At 42.2% G+C, this 19,170-nt stretch overlaps 1 protein-coding gene across 1 annotated transcript in view; it reads right to left on the bottom strand.

Moving 5' to 3' along the window:
- dgkg (diacylglycerol kinase, gamma) overlaps positions 1 to 19,170 on the bottom strand; it is a gene marked incomplete at its 5' end in the record, with an annotated part of 295,637 nt that overhangs the window by 218,334 nt on the left and 58,133 nt on the right. The window contains 5 exons of the mRNA XM_084311455.1: positions 9,924 to 10,037; positions 12,256 to 12,354; positions 12,908 to 13,024; positions 14,057 to 14,145; positions 16,301 to 16,418. Coding sequence (XP_084167581.1) covers positions 9,924 to 10,037; positions 12,256 to 12,354; positions 12,908 to 13,024; positions 14,057 to 14,145; positions 16,301 to 16,418 — 537 coding nt within the window. The remainder of the gene's footprint in view (positions 1 to 9,923; positions 10,038 to 12,255; positions 12,355 to 12,907; positions 13,025 to 14,056; positions 14,146 to 16,300; positions 16,419 to 19,170) is intronic.

The following is a 19,170-nucleotide window of genomic DNA, read 5'->3' as shown; positions in this document are numbered from 1 at the left end:
CTACCTGGTGGCCTGCTGAAGATTGGAGTTGACACTGTTGGATTCACAGTCTCAAGGGTGGGTGTGAGTGGAATCAAGAACTGAATGGATTGAAATGTGTGAGTGGAATCAACAACTGAATGAATTGAAATAATGAACTGAATGAATTGAAATAATGAATTGAAATAATGAATTGAAATAATGAATTGAAATAAGAATATTAGAATAATAGAATAAATAAAATGAGAAGGCCTAAATTGATTGAAATTGTGCAAAATGTGACTGAACTGTTTTAAAGTATAATCTGGTTGAAATAAATAAAATGTGACTGAACTGTTTTAGAGTATAATCTGGTTGGAATAAATAGTGTGTAACTGAACTATCCTAAATTCTAGTTGGAATAAATAGTAAGCATCTTTTCCATATTTTTAAATCGAGAGTGTCAAGCATTGTTTCCATATTTTAAAAAATCCTGGTGAAATGAGGTTAATGTCAAGTTGATGTCAATTTTCTTTTTGTTTATTCCTCTATAAAGTTACGGCAATGAATTTTGATGACTGTTCGAATTGATACCCTCATATTTGTTTCCTGGTTTATATTGTATAAGTGTTTGGCATCTCACGGTTTTGATCTAATGTGTGGCCTCTGGCAATTAGCCCGGAGGAGCAGAGCCCAGTAATGCATTGTGGCAGACACAGGATTACAACGGGCATAGTGGATAAATGGGAAATCAAGTGAACGGGTCATCGAGGTCCTGGGTGGGGCTATGTCAGGGGTAGGATGGGGTAACACGAAGGGCCAAGGTAAAGTTGATGATGTGTATTAAAAGATGGACGATTGAAGTGGGAAAAAGAAGAACGTTCACTCCACTCTCTCCCCCTCTGGTCCGTTCCATCACCTGCCCATCTACGGTCCCTCCTGTCTAAAGACACTGGACTCTACTGGCGAGATCCTCCTCCTCCTCCCTCTCCCCACTGACTGTGCGGGGAGCAAGGACTGGATGACCTCTGGACCGTCTATTTGCCACATGTAGCAGGCTGAGATCTCCAACATGCGAGGAGGTTTTGCTAGGACTCTGCTTCGTTCTGCTGGACTCCCACACCTGCACTGTATTGATGATAGTATTGGTGGTCATCCATACGTAGTGCATGTTTTGATGTGTGTTTGATGGTTGATGGTTGTGTCATAATTATTGATTATGACAAAGGGGGACTGAAAGGATAAACCATCAAAACTCCTGTCATACCCTTTGATAAGGTGATAGAATTAATATCTTATATTTAAACCCACCCTCGCTGAGTCTGTGTTCTATGTCTGCCTTCTCTTCTCTCCTGCATTTGGTTTGACCTGCTGACCCGTGGTGCAGGCTGAAGCCCAGTCTCTTTTCCACACACACGGTTTGAGTGACCTGCTGACCTCGTGGCTCTGGGCCCCTCTCCACACACACACATACACACACGCACACATCTCCTCTTGCTGCCTACATCTGAAACCCAGTGGTCCCCGTCTGACACAAGCACACACACTCAAGTACACACACATAGGACAGATACACACACATAACTCACACACACTTACACACTTCACATGCACACACACTCACGTACACACACATAGACAGTCCGCCTCACACGCACACACACTCACGTACACACACATAGACAGTCCGTTTCACACACACTTACACACAAACATACACACAGATACACAAACATAGAATTTATGACTACACTGAATTGCTTAAGTATCACAAAAGTGTCATGAATAGCACGGAGTTAAAGACAAATGACTAGAGTGAGGACATGAACTCGGGTCTAGCCTCGCACACACTCACTCAAACCCATACACAAACATATACACACAGATACACAACCGCCCAAATGCGGGGGACCCCAGAGACCAATTATCATTCGGCCCCCACCCTTAATGAAAGGCACGTACTGAAAATCCCCCACCCTCTACCTTCTCTTCCCGCCTTATTCTCTTTGTCCTCAACTATGACGGTGACAACTATCAATCATTAAACCAGGAAGAGGTGTGTCCAACGACAAATGTATAAATGATGTGACGATGTATTATCGCGACCACCACTTGGCAACTGCTCGCTCCGTGTCTGGAGATGTATGCATTGGTCCTGGTGGTCCGGATTTGTGATCTATTTGTGCTGTGAGAGTTCAGTAAACTACAGACTGCCATCTGACTCCTTGTCTCATCTCTGCTCACCTAGCCGACATTCAATTAAAAGAACCCAGGGCTAATTTACATTATAAGTGGAAGATCCATAGAAGATCCTTTACTGCCGACGCCACTGCCGGCACCTGTTCCCAATGACATGATAGGTCATCTCTGGCAACGGCGTCCTGTGAGGGAGGCGAGCGTTGTCTGCCCGTTCTTCCCTTCAATGGAGGTCTACGTGTCGCGGGGACAGGTAATCCCCCGCATCATCGGCCTCACCCCCACCTACGTGCCTTTCCCGTGGATGGTGGGCTTGGTCCAGGGGTTAAAGGAGGGGGTGCCACGGCTTGATAGTCCGATGGCATCTATCCTTTGCCCCGAGATGGTGTGGGAGCCGAAGAAGAAGCCACTTCCCAAGGGGAAGTCGGCTAAGCAGTTGGCTGTCTGGAGTGACCAGGTCTACAGCGGCCATAGAAAAGAGCTCCCAGTCAAAGAATATCAAAAAAAGGAAGTAAAATGATCTAAAACAAAATAAAAAGTGACAATTCAAGGATATAAGAGAAAAGGAAGGATGAACACAAGAAGAAGCGAAAGAAAAGCGACCCCAGAAGAAGTACAAACACCGGAGGAAAGTTATCGAGGAGGTGATTCAAGCTAGCATGACGCAGGGCGACAGAGCAGAGGTACCCACTTGGGTAGTGGAGCTACAAGTTAGCATACAGACTAGCATCCAAGCTAACACGCAGAACATCCAGAACAACATCGACAGACTCAGGGAAGAATTAAAGAAGGGTCAGGACGAGCTCAGAGAATAAATAAATAAGAGACTCGAGACAATTGATGGAAAACTACAGGAACAAGAGAAAGACATAAGGATGCTAGAAGACAGGACAGCTGCAACGGAGGAATGGAATACAGAAATACAAGGAATTCTAATGGCGACGCTCGAACAACAAAACATGTTGAGAGAAAAGCTAAAGGACTTGGAGGGGAGGACAAGGAGAAATAATATACGAATATGGGGACTGAGAGAAGGGATAGGAGACTGGATGACCAAATATGTAGACAACCTAATTCGAGGAGAATTGGAAATGTCAGACCTCAACGAGATAAGGATTCAAAGGGCACACAGGACCCTAGCGCCGAAGCCACAGATAAACAGACCACCGAGAGCAGTTATAGTTAATTTCTTGAAATTCGAAGTCAAAGAAAACATTCTCAGAGCAGCCTGGCAGACGAAGATAGAGGTGGAGGGGCAGAGGATAACCTTCGACCATGACTATTCAATAGAGGTGGCTGTAAAACGTCGGAGCTATGTTCAGATAAAAAAGACTCAGAGGAATCAGATTTCAATCACCAATGACCACGCTGAAGGTCCATTGGAAAGAAGGCATAAAGGTGTACAACGACGTGCGGGAAGTGACGAGGGACATAAACCGGAGAGGATGGAAGGTGCCGGGAAGAGAAGAAGAGACCGACGCTGATGCAGAGGTTGGAGAAGGCGAGAAGATGGACCAGGGTCGAGGGACGAGGAAGAGGAGAGGAGGACGGGAAGGTGAAGGAGATCTGAACCGATTCAAAGCGGATCAACTGAGAAGAAAGACGAAAAGACACAGGGAAGGGGAGCAGAGAGGAGACGATAGGGGACACAGTGATCCAAGGAAGGATAAGTACAATACACATTAGACTGGTATACATGTGACACAGACAATACAAGTAAATGTAAACATGAAAAGGACTTATGCAATGAGAAGATGGTAAAGTACATACGAGATAATTATACCAAAAGTTATAAAAAAGGACATGGAGATTCAAGAGATATATTGAGACGGACATAAAAGAACCACAGGATTACACGTGACACATAATACAAATAGACGGGCACATGAAAGTGACTAATGCAGAGCTTATGACCGGGAGCTCGGAGGTCGCACACAGAACGAGTTGGTATAGTGCACATCTTTTAGCCACTAGGGGGAGCCCTCTCACTAGGAGAGCCACTACTCCCCACCCGCCAGCGGGGGAAAGAGGGATACGACTGAGACCCTCAACTACCATGGAAGTTCCAAGTGTTAATGTTGATGTTAATGTTTATTATGGTTATATGTATGTAAATCAGACAGGGATAGCAGAGGCTACAACCACAAATATTATTTTATGTGACATGGGTAGAACGGGAGAACATTTGGAAAATAAATATGACACAGGTTAACACTTTCAGTGCCCACCACCATGTGATAACGTGTTATCAGCCCAATGCCTGAATGCCCGCCACGACAATTAGCGTTTTATTTTTTTATTAGCAATCTGAATTCATATTTCATCAACAGAGTCTCCCGTTGGTATGCAGCCCCTGTAGGAGCTCAGATGTGGAAAAAAACGTCCCCTATCATCTCCCAGATGGTAATGCACCCTTTTGGAATGGACTAAATGAAAATGGATGAGAAAATAAAAATCCGGAATCCACATTTTACTTCTCAGGCATGTAACCCGAGCCGATTGGATTCATTGTGGAACCTCAGAACAGCGTGGAATACATGTGTACAGTATGTAGCGTTGTATCAATAAAAGCGATCGATTTTTTTACAACGTTTTTGTGTATTCTAGAATATTCCAGAAAAGGGCGATTATCATGGAATATTTATATTTTCCTTGAAAACGAGGGCTTTTCGAAATGATATAAAACGGAAATGAACCGATAAAAAAACAATCCGCTTCAACAATGTTGACTGGAAAACGAGTCATTGATAAGCGACGGGCAGATTAGACACATATTTAAAACATAGATTAGGCGTTATTAACGCTAACATTGAAGTGGATGGTGGGCATTCAAGCACTAAATCGTGCACCCCCTGCTGGCACTGAAAGTGTTAATATTATGAAAATTGTTTTATGAACTTATTTCACTTTACTTTTGTTTTTGTGTGTTTTTTTTTTTTATCCAATGATTTAATGAGTTGAGGCCCCGTATAGGCCCATCTGGGTCTCTTGCCTCTACTCAGCACCTTTATACACTTTCTGTCATGGTCAATATTTTTACTGTTTTGCTGAAATGGTTCGAAATAAAGAAATAAAAAGAAAGCAGATGTAAGCAAGTTAATTAGACAATATGATAGGATATATAATTCATATATAATATGATAAGATAGAAAGTTCATGATAGGATAGAAAGTTATTATATAATGTAATAGGATATAAAGTTAATATATAATGTGATAGGATAGAAAGTTCATATATAATATGATGGGATAGAAAGTTATTATATAATATGCTAGAATAGAAAGTTAATATATAATAATAGGATAGAAAGTTAATATATAATATGATAGGATAGAAAGTTAATATATAATATGATCAGATAGAAAGTTCATATATAATATGATGGGATAGAAAGTGAATATATAATGTGATTATATATCAAATAAAAGGAGCATGAACAAAGTAAAGCGAGGTTCAACATGACCACCTAGGGAGGCATTAATGGCAGCTTCTGTGCCGACCGCTGCATGAATCATGTTCTTCATTTGTTCAATTGTACAGAAAATTGCAACATTCGTGGAGTGGATGATGATGATGATGATGATGATGATGATGATGATGATGATGATGATGATGATGATGATTAGACCTGTACGATAGTTGGAGATGCTGGGAGAAGCAGACTCTGGAGTGAGCAGTAGATTATAGCCTACACACTGGAAGCTCTTGTGAATATCTGGCTGCTCGGGGTAAAGGTGGCTGTGCACTGGAGCCCAGGGGTCGACACAAGCTCTCAACAGGTAATAATAATAATAATAATAATAATAATAATAATAATAATAATAATAATAATAATAATAATAATAATAATAATAATAATAATAATAATAATAATAATAATAATAATAATAATAATAATAATAATAATAATAATAATATTTTATAATTGCAATAATTCAACGCTTTTCAATAACCCAAAGACGCTGACAATAAGCAAACAAAGAACAGAGAAACATAGAACCACAGGGAAACAAGCAACAGTATGAATACACGACATAAAACCAAGAGTAACAAGCAACAAATACAAAAGCCAGTAGGGGAACAATCAGGGAAGTAAGGAAACCGAAGGGAGGGGGGTGGGAGACGGAGAGAAAGTAGGGAAGGGGAAAGGGAGGTCGTAGGTTGGAGGTGGTTATGGGTAGGGATGGTTGTATGCTTGGGAGAACAGGTCGGTTTTCAGTCGGGATTTAAAAGGTGGAGTGAGGGAGAGTCTCTGATGGTCTGAGAGAGGGTGTTCCAAAGTCGGGGTGCAGCTCGTGAGAATGCTCGGTCTCCAAAACGTTAGTTTAGATGACAGGACAGTGAGGGAAGCAGTGGAAGAGTCAAGGGATCGGTTGGGGTGATAAGGGAGAAGGTCAGTCAGATAGGGGGTGGGGGGCAGGCGATGGAGGGCTTTGAAGGTGAGGAGTAGTCATTTGAAGTTAATGCATTCCTTAATCGGGAGCCAGTGGAGAGAGTGGAGAGAGTGGAGGACCGGAGTGATGTGATCATGGGACCGGGTGTTATTTTCTACTCTGCTCAAATCCATGCTCACTTGCCAGAAAATGGTAAAAGTAATGATAAAACAATGATTGAAGAATAGTACTAGCCAGGCTTAACATTCTCAGAAAAAATATTGTTTCTAGTAAGTAAGTAGTATAAAAATGTGTAAAGAAAGGTGCAGATGAGGGTCTGTATGCCCTAATGGTTACATTATATGTTACTCTCAATAAATATAGGCAATAAAGAATTTGAATCTGAATATATACTGTGAGTAGAGTAAAAGTAAACAGTATACACAAGGTGCAGTATACACAAGGTACCCTAACGCCATATGTTGTAGTAACCATCAGTAATACAGTAGGCTACAGCTGCGGCTACAGAAATGGTCAGTTATTTCCACAAACTCACAGTGCAGACATTATTATCGAAGATACTTGTGATGGTTTCCTTCGGTAGTATCATGAATGAATGAAGTTTTTTTTTTAGTCTTGTTTACAGACAAATTAAAAACACACCTGTGTGGACTTACAAAAGGAAAATAAAAAATAAAAAGAATAATCACAAATGCACATATTCAAGGCAAGCTCATACACAAAATCCAAAATCAATGACCAAAAAAAAAGGAATAGGCTGAAGCACATGCTTATTTTTGCCTATTCTTTACAAATTCTTAAAAACTAAATATATTTTAATATAAGAAAGAAAAACTTAAAATATGCTGCTGCAAGATAAATCTTTTTGAAAGAAAAATCAAATGTTTGATGTTTTACTCAAAACTGTACTCCTGAATTATTTTATCCTTTAAGGCTTTTTTAAATCTCCCCTGAGAAGTACACAACTTCAACCCCTATTCTCCAAAATTTAAACACATCTAGCTTTTACAGTAGTTCTTACCTTTTTACATGTTTTAAGAATACATAACCCTCTTAAAATATACTTTCCTTCTCTTGGTTGAAAGAGACATTGAATACAAACTGGTAGGCTTTTACTCTTAGCACAAGGTTTTTATGTACACCATATCTACACATTTTTATGTGCAGGACTTTATGAATAATGGATTTGTCGATTCAAGGTAACTAGCTTTATTTATTATTCTAATAGCTCTTTTCTGTAGTTTAATAATAGGATCTACATTTGTTTTATAAACATTCCCCCAGACCTCAACACAATATGACATGTATGGCACAACAAGTGAAAAATATATATATCATCATTTTCCAATGTCAACGGTGCGCGGATGTTCTCTGCTGCAGATTATCCCAACTCGTTAAACTTCTACAGCAGGGGGGCAGGCTGCACTAGTTAGCTAATGCCAGTGTAACCGAGTGGATTTTAACCTGGGAGCATAGGATCCACAGGCGGCCGCACTAACCAGCTGAGCTAAAGGGTCAGACCCGTTAGTAGGTGCTGGTTGACTGTGATCAACTCATTAGTAGTTTACACTAGTTTGAATGTGGATCCTCGTAATGGACCGATACTTGCTCTTTGCAAAATCTACAAATGACTAGGGCTGTCCCTGACTAAGGATTTGTATAGTCGATTTTGATTGGGCGAAATGTGCAGATAGTCGACTGGTAGTTGATTATAAAAAAAGAAAAAGTATATATATATATATATATATATATATATATATATATATATATATATATATATATATATATATATATATATATATTAAAAAAAAATCATTCCATTTGGGCTGTGGGGGTGCTTAATGTCTGAAGGAGTTGACTGAAGGCTTCTTGACCTCTGCGAAAGCATGCAATTGGTCCACTGATGGATACATCTTGATATTTGTCTAGTAGTATGTTCATTAGATGGGTGAAATCCTCTTTCATTGCCTCTGTGCCCGTTTCTTAGGCAGTTAGCCTTTCTGGTATGCACACCATTAGCGTTAGCCACGCTTCTAGGCCTCTTTGCTTTTGGAAAGAATGATAAAAATGTATATATATATACTAAGAGGTTGGCAGTCGATTAGTCGACTATTCGACTAATCGGGGTCAGCCCTACAAATGACAATGTGCCATAATTGCTAAATCCTGCTGTGTAGGTTAGAGGAAGTATTTTCCTAATGGCACCTCTCAGATTTTGAGGAGTAGCAACACTCAAGTTTGAACACTTTGATGAACATAGTTACTCAGCTGATAGTCCCTTCCTGCTGACTTGTCGTACAGAACTTGTAAGTCGCTGTGGATGAAAGTGTCAGCTAAATGACTAAATGTAAATGTAGTAGCTGTTAGCATGTAGCTAACAACAAAGCTACCGGTAGCTACAGAGTTATTGTGAGATTTGTGACAGTGAATGGGAGAGACAACTGATCTGTGGCACACAGATTTCAGCACCACAGAAGGTGAACACTGACAGCCATCTCGGACAGCCTGTGTGTGGATGGACAGCTCCCACCAACACACACACACACACACACACGCAGCTGGTGCATATTTGCATGTAGGAGACTGTGAGAGAGAGGGGAGAGAGAGAGAGCGCACTTTCGAGTGTTTATGAACAGATCTGGTTGCCCGTTCAGGAAACCAGAAGGCAAACTCCACTTGCCCTTGTATATATATATATATATATATTTTTTTTTTTTTTACTTGTTTTGTATTACTTGCCCCAGGCAAGTGGGCAGTCAGGTAAGCATTAGTGTCAATGGAGTCCTGTCCCATTCCTTTTTTATTTTGAATTGGAAACAAGAAAATTTAATAAGGGAGGGGGGGGGGGGGGGGGGGGGGGGGGTACGAGCTAGAGCATATGTGTGTAGGGTATTAGATAGCAGGTATTGGGGGTATATCCTGTATAAGACATTTAACTATATGATGATTTCATTGGATGTGCACTGTTAATAATGCTTGTATATCTTATCGTGTGTTGTCATGTTTGTTTATATGTTTGTTTAAAAAATAATAAAAAAATAAAATACAAAAAAAAGATAATTTAATAAAAAATTTTGAAAACATTGCGTATATATGGAGAAATTCCCTTTTTAATTGTTTTATTCTTTTTTTCCCCCCATCCTGCTCACTCCCGTGGATTGTTCCATCCTGATCATGGGGTTGATGGCTAAATTGAATCCTGTGACAGGCTCTATATGTGCACCTGTAGCGTGCCTGTGGGAATGTTTTAAGTAATAGCCCACATAAGTATGCAGATGTAGTCAAGTTAATTGTGAGTGTGTTAGCCTATAGCCCAAGTAGAAATGCAGATTGAAAACCAGAATAACAAGATAGAGCAGTGCTGGGCCGGCTTACCTGTAGCGCTTGTCCGTCTCCGGGGCTGAACTTGAAGGTCTGATTGGTGTCGTCTGGACTGGTGCTGCTGGGCGGAGAATCCCCCTCCCCGCGCTTCACCACAGAATGACGGTCCTATAGGGGCATACGGACAGACGGGCAGAGAGATGGGACATCCTGAGACATGAAGCATGACGTGAAGTATATATACACTGACGGTTTTACTTGGGTAAGTTGTATTTTCGGTCACAAGACTAGTGTCCAATGAGATTAATTTAGCAGAACATTGAGAGTCATATATAGTCGTGATGTGATGAAACGGACCGTCCTCAAACTCAAGGGCGTAGGTTTGTTTTCAACTGCGGGGGGGGGCTAAGTGGCACAGTGGGCAAGGCGCTCACCACTAATGCAGGAGATGCTGGGTTCGAGCCCAGCTCTCGGCATTGCTACCAGCTTGGCTGGTCATTCATACTAACGCAATTGGCAGTGTTGGGGGTGGGAAGCTGGTGGGTGGGGATCGGACGTTGTGGACAGCGACTCCTACAGGTCGGTTGGTGCGCCTGCGCAGCAGAATCAGGAAGCGACGGGGGCAGCTCTGTGGGTCCTCCCCCAGGACATTCTGGACATCAAACACTTCATTTCATGCATCCTGGTGTACTTTTATGCACCGATTTGTGCCTAGCCAGAAGCCACTGACTGAACATGAGTGAGAGGCACGTCTGCAAGGTTGAGATGGTACGATCCTGTAGGGGTGTCTGAAATGGTTGGTTAATATATAGTTACAGGTAAGAAGGATATATAAATGTTTTGATTTTTTTTTACCTCTTTTGGGGAGGGGGTTGTCTTTCATATTAGCTATATTTTTTTTAGGGGGACAAATTTACTTCTCAATATTGAGGGGGACAAGTCCCCTGCAACCCCCCCTAAAATTATGCCTATGCTCAAACCTGTAAAAATTTGGAGCAGGCACAAAATCTTGAAGGGAGAATACTACCCATTTTAAGAATTCACATCTGTTGTTCCTGTGCCCCAGGACAGTTCAGGCAGTATTTGTGAACACGCACCACTCTCTCCTAACGCTAGAAAACAGAGACAGAACCCTCCAATCGGTGATGTAACTGTAATGTAAAATCTGGGGCTGATCCATAGACAATGAATGGGGCTCTGATTTTATGGAGGCCATGCAATCTTTCTGTGAGCTCTTACAGCCAAATTAGAGTTATCTTCTATCATTGCTAGTAGGTTTGAACCAGAATTCAAACCCCATTTAGGTGTAAGAACTCACACATATGGAGCAGCCTCAGATTTTACATCCCAGTTTGGAGGGTGCAGAGAGAGTTCTGTCTCCGATTTCTAGCTTTAGGAGAGAGTGGTGCGTGTTCATGAATACTGACTGAACTGTCCTGGGGCACAGGAAGAACATGTGTGAATTCTCCCAAAAAGAAAATTCAAGTAACAAAGTACCTCTGTAGTTAAAGGGTTAGTTCACTATTCTGGACCCCGATTCTGGACTTACCAACGATGCTATCAATCAATAGAGTCCTTTCTCAGCACAATCCATGCTGTTCTTCATACTGGATACCTCCAGCTACTTATACACAAAACTTCTTGGAACCTTTTCTACACATTCAAATTGGTTCTTAGGGTTCCTCCAACTAGGGAAAACATGCTTTTTCCTTTGATGCTTCCAAGAACTGAAGGTTCTTCCTTCTTTTGCTAAATATCATATCCGACCACCGTTTGTCAACTTGTTTTAGCTGATTTTCTATTGTTTATTCTTATTTGTTGTGCCTATATGTATGAAATTGCTCATAAACGGTGTCTTGTTTTTTAAGCTTGTCGTCGCTGTAAATGAGGGTAACCTCAGTGTATTACGAGTTGAAATAAAAATTTGAAATTAAATTAAATACACAAAACTATGTAAAGTCAATGGGGTCATGCTTCTGTCTTAACAAGCCCTAAAACAAGCTCAAGATTCTACTTGGAGCCACTGTGGAGGAGGAGCGTGACCCCATTGACTTTACATTAGTTTGTGGATAACTAGCTGAAGCGGTAGGTAGCAGTACTCTGCACATACTATTATGCACTTTGCTACTAAGGAATCTACCATGCCTATATTATTACCTACTATGCACTCAAGACTGTAGCACTCAAGTTTAACACTGTATGACGAACAATTTTACTGACCCTTGGCTGCCAGTCACCCTTCCTGCTGACTTGTTGTACAGAGCTTGTAAGTCGCTTTGGATAAAAGAGTCAGCTAAATGACTAAATGTAAACTTAAAAAAGGAACATTTTGCAGTAACGGGGACTTCTACTTGAGGTTTTCACCTGTGGAGAAAAGCGTTCTCACCAGCACAACGGGGCAGATGTAGGAGGGCAGCAGGGCGTGATCCCTCAGAGCTCCTCCATCACACTCCGCCTTCACATTGGATGCACACTTGTTATGGAGCTGAGCAGGTCAGGAAGGTACAGAGGACAGAGAGGACGCCACGGAGGAAGACATTTAATTTGAATTAAACTTATAAAAATGTATATAGGTATATATAATTTTATATATATATAAATTTTATATGGGAAATACCAGTGTTTCTTAGTGCCAGACAATAACATGTTGTGCTTTAAGAAAAGGTGTACTGCATAACAAGGAAGAAAAGAAGAAGAATGTACAACCCTAACCCTAACCCTAACCCTAACTGCAAAATACTGAACCAAGTGTGACATCTAGTGGACATGAGTGGTAACTGTAAAGTGTGTGTGCGTGTGCGTGTGTGTGTGTGTGCGTGTGCGTGCATGCTTAATGCGCCTTCGTACATATATGAACCTGATTGTAAGTGAAAGGTCTCTGATTTTCCATTGTTTATGTCCTTTGTGTGATTGTAATATGTGGACATGAATAAATCATTCCAATGTGTGACATACATTTGCATCCATGTACCCGTGTGTCCAGGTGTGTGTGTGCATGTGTGCATATGTGTGTGTGTGCGCACGCCCGCGCCACTCACAGTGATCTGACACCAGACACAGTGCAGGCCGTTCAGGCCCTGGTAACACTTGATGCTTCTGTGACAACGGTCGCACTTGGTGGGAGAGTTACCCTCCATCCAAACGTGCTGCATAGCCTGGAGAGTCAGAAATTAAGGACGTTTATACCCTGGTGGAGTGAAGTAGGAGCTATGTATCAAAGACCTCCTCTAAAAAAGTTAGATTCTATTCTATAAATCAAGGCTGCCTGGAGAGCAATGGGAAAGTGATTCTGTTTGCAGGTCATTCTGTTGGAAGAAAATTCAACACTGCGTTTAGGGAATTGTTGAGGCCATTATTGCAATAAGGGGAGGGGGGGCCTGATAAGCATTATTGCTTCTTCCTATCCCTTTTCGGACAAAAGGCTGTTTTGTTTATTCGTTTATCTTACTTTATTATTGTTTTCTTTTCAAAGCAAATTCTCTTTTTAAAGTTTTTTTTATTTTTTATTGTCTTTTCTTTATATTTATTGTTTGAAATAAAACTATTCATTCCTTCAAGTCAGATATTGCCAGTCAAAGGCTCAGACAATACATTTCAGATATAATCAAAAATATTGTCTGTCCGACAGATTACAATGTAAACAAAGACAACGGGTGATTCAAGAGACTATAGTCATCATGGAATTTACTTCTAAATGGGCAATTCACAGAAAAAGATGGGAAATAGTACAGAATAGTAGCAATACCTCAACCAAGAGAAGAGTTGAACAAAGTAACTCATTCATCAGTAATGTTTTAGTGATACTTTACCATATTACAGATCCGTCAACCAGATCTTAAATATAGAGACCGTTAACTACATAAGCACCACATGACCGCTCAAGCTCCCACGATCCTCCCTGCTCTGCCAAACTAGGCCACGAGCCAATAGAATTCTTAGCCTGATGGATAGGTCAGCGTAATTCAGATGTCGTCATCGACTCTGGCACACAAAGCTTCACAGTAGCTCAAGCTACTGCATCAGCGAGCCATTTAGGTTCAATCAGTGGCCTGAGCCAATGCCAGGTCCTTTCAGACGAGTGCGCTATGTTAGTTAAAAAGAGATTCTTATGGGATGGCTGAAATTAGACAACTTGGTGGCGAGTGTGCACTCAGAAAGGTGCACTCTTGTGATGTGTCCATACTCACATTGGTGTGTTTGCGGGACTTGGCATATGTACTGATGCAGGCAGCGATGTCTTTGGACACACAGCGCTCATGTACTGTGTACTTGCATACTGGGGGAGGGGGAGACAACAAAATGGAATTGTACAGTGAGACAGTTTCCACCTTATGCAAGTCTTATTTTCCATACCTATAGGGTTAGTTTATTTTCAAGTGTTGCATAAAGCAATTCAAATGGTGTTCTTGGCCAAACAATGTCTTTACAGGCCAGTTTCGTGTTTGAGACACCATTGAGGGTATAATACCTGTTTATTGGTCTCCATCAGATTATAGAGGAAAACATTTGTCCTTCAGTTTCACTAAGTGGCATGTTAGCATAATTAGCATGCACGGCTAGCTGCAAGTTTACTGGTAGTAGTGCCACATGGTTTCAATGAGAAATATTAAAGGTACAATGTGCAAGATAACTTTCTTTTCTTATCCCAATGTGGACTCAGTGTAGCAGCAGTGCTGAGATATTCAAATGGATTTGGTTGGAATAAGCATGACATTTTGTGGATCTTGTGCAGTTGGCCTACATGCTCTCACTGTCGGACTGTGTTAAATGAACCGTGATTTAACCACTAAGTTCTTATTCCAATGAAATTCCCTTCTCTGATGTGAAACTGTAGAAAGGAATATGTCGGCTCTGCTGCTACACTGGTCAATGAAACTCACTCCCAGGAGACTTGATTCAAACAAAATATCTTACACGTTGTAACCATTTTATGAACACTTTTCAGACTAATCTGAAAATACTATTCCATAAGTATCCATTTAATAACCACACTTAAATGGACAACACAGCAGCTGGGCCAAGAAAGCAGCCTACAATGTTTTTATTGTACAGTGTGGTGGAAACAGCCATTTTATGGCAGATAGGAACCATAACATTAGTGTTGAGAGCCGCTTCGGTCGAGAACCGTCCTCGATCAATAATGCTATTACACATAATGGCATTGCTAATGTTTTGTTGTGTTGACTGAAAGGCAAGATAAAAAACTGAGACTAAGAGAGAAATAATGACTGACAAACAACAGCAAATAGAGGAAGAGACTAAGAAGAGAGTATAGAGGCAGAAGAGATGAAGGGAGGAGGGCTGGCTCAAGGCATAGACTGTATAGGCCATTGCCTAGGGTGCCATCCAATTTAAAGGCCCCATGAAATCTAAATAGGATGTTTAAGTTATTTTATCATATATTGTCTTGTGCTGATCATTACCTATACACCAGTATCTGTCCCAACAATGCTGTTTTGTAGGTATTCTTAAAAATGGTATTGGATTTTAATATAATTTCCTGGAAAACAATAAAAAATACTTTGATTAGTCATCCTGCACACAGGGGCGTATACTAATAAATGCTTTTCATTGACATTTACAGCACATTGTAGCTTGCTAACATTGCGTAACATTAGCGTGCTAGCTAATGGGTAGACCGTAACGCACGTACAGCACTATTGGCTACTGTAAATGCCTAAAGTGCTAAAGTGGGAGTGAGGATGGAGGCATCAACTGAAACTGTAGACCTTGAAGATCAACCCTTACCGGATGTTAATTTGCTCCAATTGATGGGAGAAAGAAAATCAGTACAGCCATTTACAACAGAGTCACTTGACCTCTCACCTCGAGATATCTCAATTCAATTGGGCTCACTGGAAGCACAGACGTCTCGCCTTTACAACCATGTCAGATTTGTGCTACTCGCATACGACCTACGGTCAAAATCACGCAATTTGTTTGTACAAAGATTTTTGTCTTGTATTTTGCCTATTTCTATCATATATTATACTGAGTTATGAAGCTGAGACTGACTCCAATGAGTGCAATTTGTGTTTATGTGTAATGATGTGATGTGAGTCATGTCCAGCACCAGCCTGAAACCTTGCCTAGGGCACCAAATGTAACAGCCAGCCCTGGGAGGGAGAGACAAACCCACAGAGACAGAGAAGAAGTCAGAGAAGAGAGAGGAAAGGAGACATAAGCAGACGTACATAGACTGACCCGACATAGTACAGACAGACACACAGATATTCAGACCAAAATAGAAAGAGACAGAGAGGGAGTTAGAGAGAGGAAAGGAGGCATAAGCAGGCATGCAGACATACATAGACTGACCGACATATGTACAGACAGACCAAAATAGAAAGAGATAGAGAGGAAGTTAGAGACTGAGCAAGGAAGGAAAGGATAAAGACAGGTAGTCAGAGGGCATGGATGCGGACACTCACAGGAGCAGCAGAGGCCCTGCTTGCGGACCCCTAGCAGCATGGTATGGCAGTAGTTGCAGTAGGCCGGTTTGTTGAAGTGCTTCAGTCTCCAGACGTGCTGCCCATCCTCCTGTACATTCTAGAGGGAGAGATGAAGAGATGGCGCTGAACACTCCCTCTTATCTTTGTTATCAGACAGTCCTGGTTTGATCCAGTTACGAGTTGCAGGAGACTGTGTTCCCTTCCTTTGAAGCATGCAAGGATAGGGCATTAAGAGGAGGTTCCCTGATTCCACCAGCAGAGGGCGCTCAAAGCAGAGCAAGTGTAAAATGTATTGGAGTCAATGGGGGATTTACATAAAATGAACAATTTATGAAAAGCTAAAGTTAGTATATATTTTTCTTTTATTTATTTAAAGAGATTATAGCTCTCTCAGAAAATCTACATTTTGATTAGCAATGTTGTTACCCCTCCCCCACACTGTTTAGCTATTGTGCTAGTGAATACATGACAGAAGAATGTTTTCTACGAAGGAAGACCCTCCCTCAGATATCCATGTCTCTGAGCGGATCTCTGCCTGTCTGTCCGACATCTCCGCCTGGATGACGACCAACCACCTCAAACTGAACCTAAGCAAAACAGAAATGCTCCACCTGCCGGCCAAATCCTCCCCCCTGTTAAATTCTGCCTTGGTTTATACTGTACCCTGAACTACAGAATTGACGATTGAAGCATTCTCCAAGTTGCTTACACTTTTATTATAATCTCACGTTGACATCCAGCTCTCCACCTAGCTGTGTCACACTCAACTCCGTCTGTGCGGAAACAAAACCTTAGTTTAATACAAACCTATTGTAACATCCCTTTTATTTTACTGAACTAAAAGATCCTATTGTAACATCCCTTTTCTTTTACTGAACTAAAGGGAGCTAAACGGTGAATGACATTAATATTGAACTAACATGGAGCTAAACGGTAATGACATAAAAATCTACTTTAAAAACCATTATTTTTTCTCTTTTTTTTTCTTGAACACACTGTGCCCCACACACTCAGCTTGCATAGTCCATGAGATATCCTGGTCTAGCAACTGCTCGACCCGATCTTGTGGTTACAGTCTGTGTGTCCCCTATGTCCCTGCCCAGAGTAGCGGTAGACTCTGGTGTGCTGTGGGTCTCAACAGATACAGTCAGGTCCGGCCCACCTGGCTCTGTGCCCCTGTCCCGTCTCAGGTGTCGTCGATTTCGTCGAAGAACAGTTCCGGTGTCCAGCTCTACTCTGTAGGATCTGTGGTCAACAGGCTGCACCACTGTCGCTTTTCACCTGCTTGTGTGCGGTTCGAAGGGTTGAATTCTGACATGCTCTCCTACTTTTAGCGTGTCCAAATCTCTCGCTGTTCTGTCGTAGTATTTTGCTTGTCTCATTTGTCCTCGTCTCATCTGCTCTGCCGTTGTGCGTTTCACCTCCTGCTGCAGAAGACTATCCCTCATTGGTAGCAGGGTTCTGGTCCTCCTACACATCAGTCTCTGAGCTGGGCTTGTGTCTAGCCCTTGAGATGGAGTGTTGCGGTGATCCAACATCGCCAGGTATGGGTCCTCCCCTGCCGCCTTGGCTTTCATCATGAGTCTCTTCGCGGTTTTGACCACCGACTCTGCTTTCCCGTTGCTTTGAGGGTAGCCAGGGGATGACGTCTGGTGTTTAAATCCCCACAGCTGACTGAACCTCTCGAACTCGTGTGAAGAGTATTGTGGCCCATTGTCCGAAACCACAACATCTGCGATCCCCTGACGAGCAAAGTGAGCCTTCAGCTTTCTTATCACCGTACTCGATTTTGTGTCCGGTAAATGGTCGACCTCCCAAAAATTTGAATAGTAGTCAACTGTCAGTAGGTAATCAATGTTGTTATGGGTAAACAAGTCTGTCCCCACCTTGGCCCATGGCCTGCTCGGCACCTTGTGTGAGTGCAGTGTCTCTTTCTGCTGCTTTGTGTCCATTGTTCTGCAGATGTCGCACTTGGATATGGCTGTCCTGATCTGCTCGGTCATTCCTGGCCAGTAGACATATTCTCTCGCCCGTCTGAGACACCCCTCTACTCCCAGGTGAGTAGAGTGTATGCGCCGGGTGATGTCGCTTCGGATTGTGTCTGGAATCACAACTCTCTCTCCTCTGAAGACGATTTCGTCCTGAACACTCAGCTCCTCTTGCATGGAGTGATAGTGTCTGGTATCTATCGGTGTGTCTTTCTTATTCTTCGGCCATCCCTTCCTTATGATATCACTTAACCTTTGTAGGGTGTCATCGTCTCGGGTCGCAGAGCGTATTGTGCTGAGTCTTGCCTCTGAGATTGGTATGTAGTCCACCATATTGACTGTCTCTATCTCAGCTTCCACTGACCCCGCGCCTGAGCTCTCAGGCAGGTACGCTCTGCTCAATGTATCCGCGAGCAACATGTCACGTCCGGGAACATAAGTCACATCTATATCATATGACTGAAGCCGCAGCAACATCCTTTGCAGTCGCTTGGGTGCGCTCAGCAGTGGCTTCCTGACAATGTTCTCCAGAGGCTTGTGGTCGCTCTGTACAGTCACTTTCCAGCCGTACGTGTACTGATGGAATTTCTCTGCGCCGAAGACGATGGCCAGACATTCCTTTTCAATTTGGGCGTAACCCTTTTCCGTCTGAGTCAGCGCTCTGCTCGCAAACGCTACCGGCTGTCCACCTTGGGTCAGTGCTGCTCCGAGTCCCGTTTCTGATGCGTCACACTGCAGCGTAAGTTCCTGCTTGGGGTCATAGTACTTGAGTACTGGCGCTTTGGCTATCTTGTCCTTCAGCCTGCAGAATGCTTCCTCTTGCACATCTGTCCACTCCCATATGCTGTCTCTATGGGTGAG

The sequence above is a fragment of the Notolepis coatsorum genome (genome assembly GCF_963971535.1).
Source record: "Notolepis coatsorum genome assembly, chromosome: 3".
Taxonomy (NCBI): domain Eukaryota; kingdom Metazoa; phylum Chordata; class Actinopteri; order Aulopiformes; family Paralepididae; genus Notolepis; species Notolepis coatsorum.
This window is presented reverse-complemented; position numbering and strand designations above follow the sequence as displayed.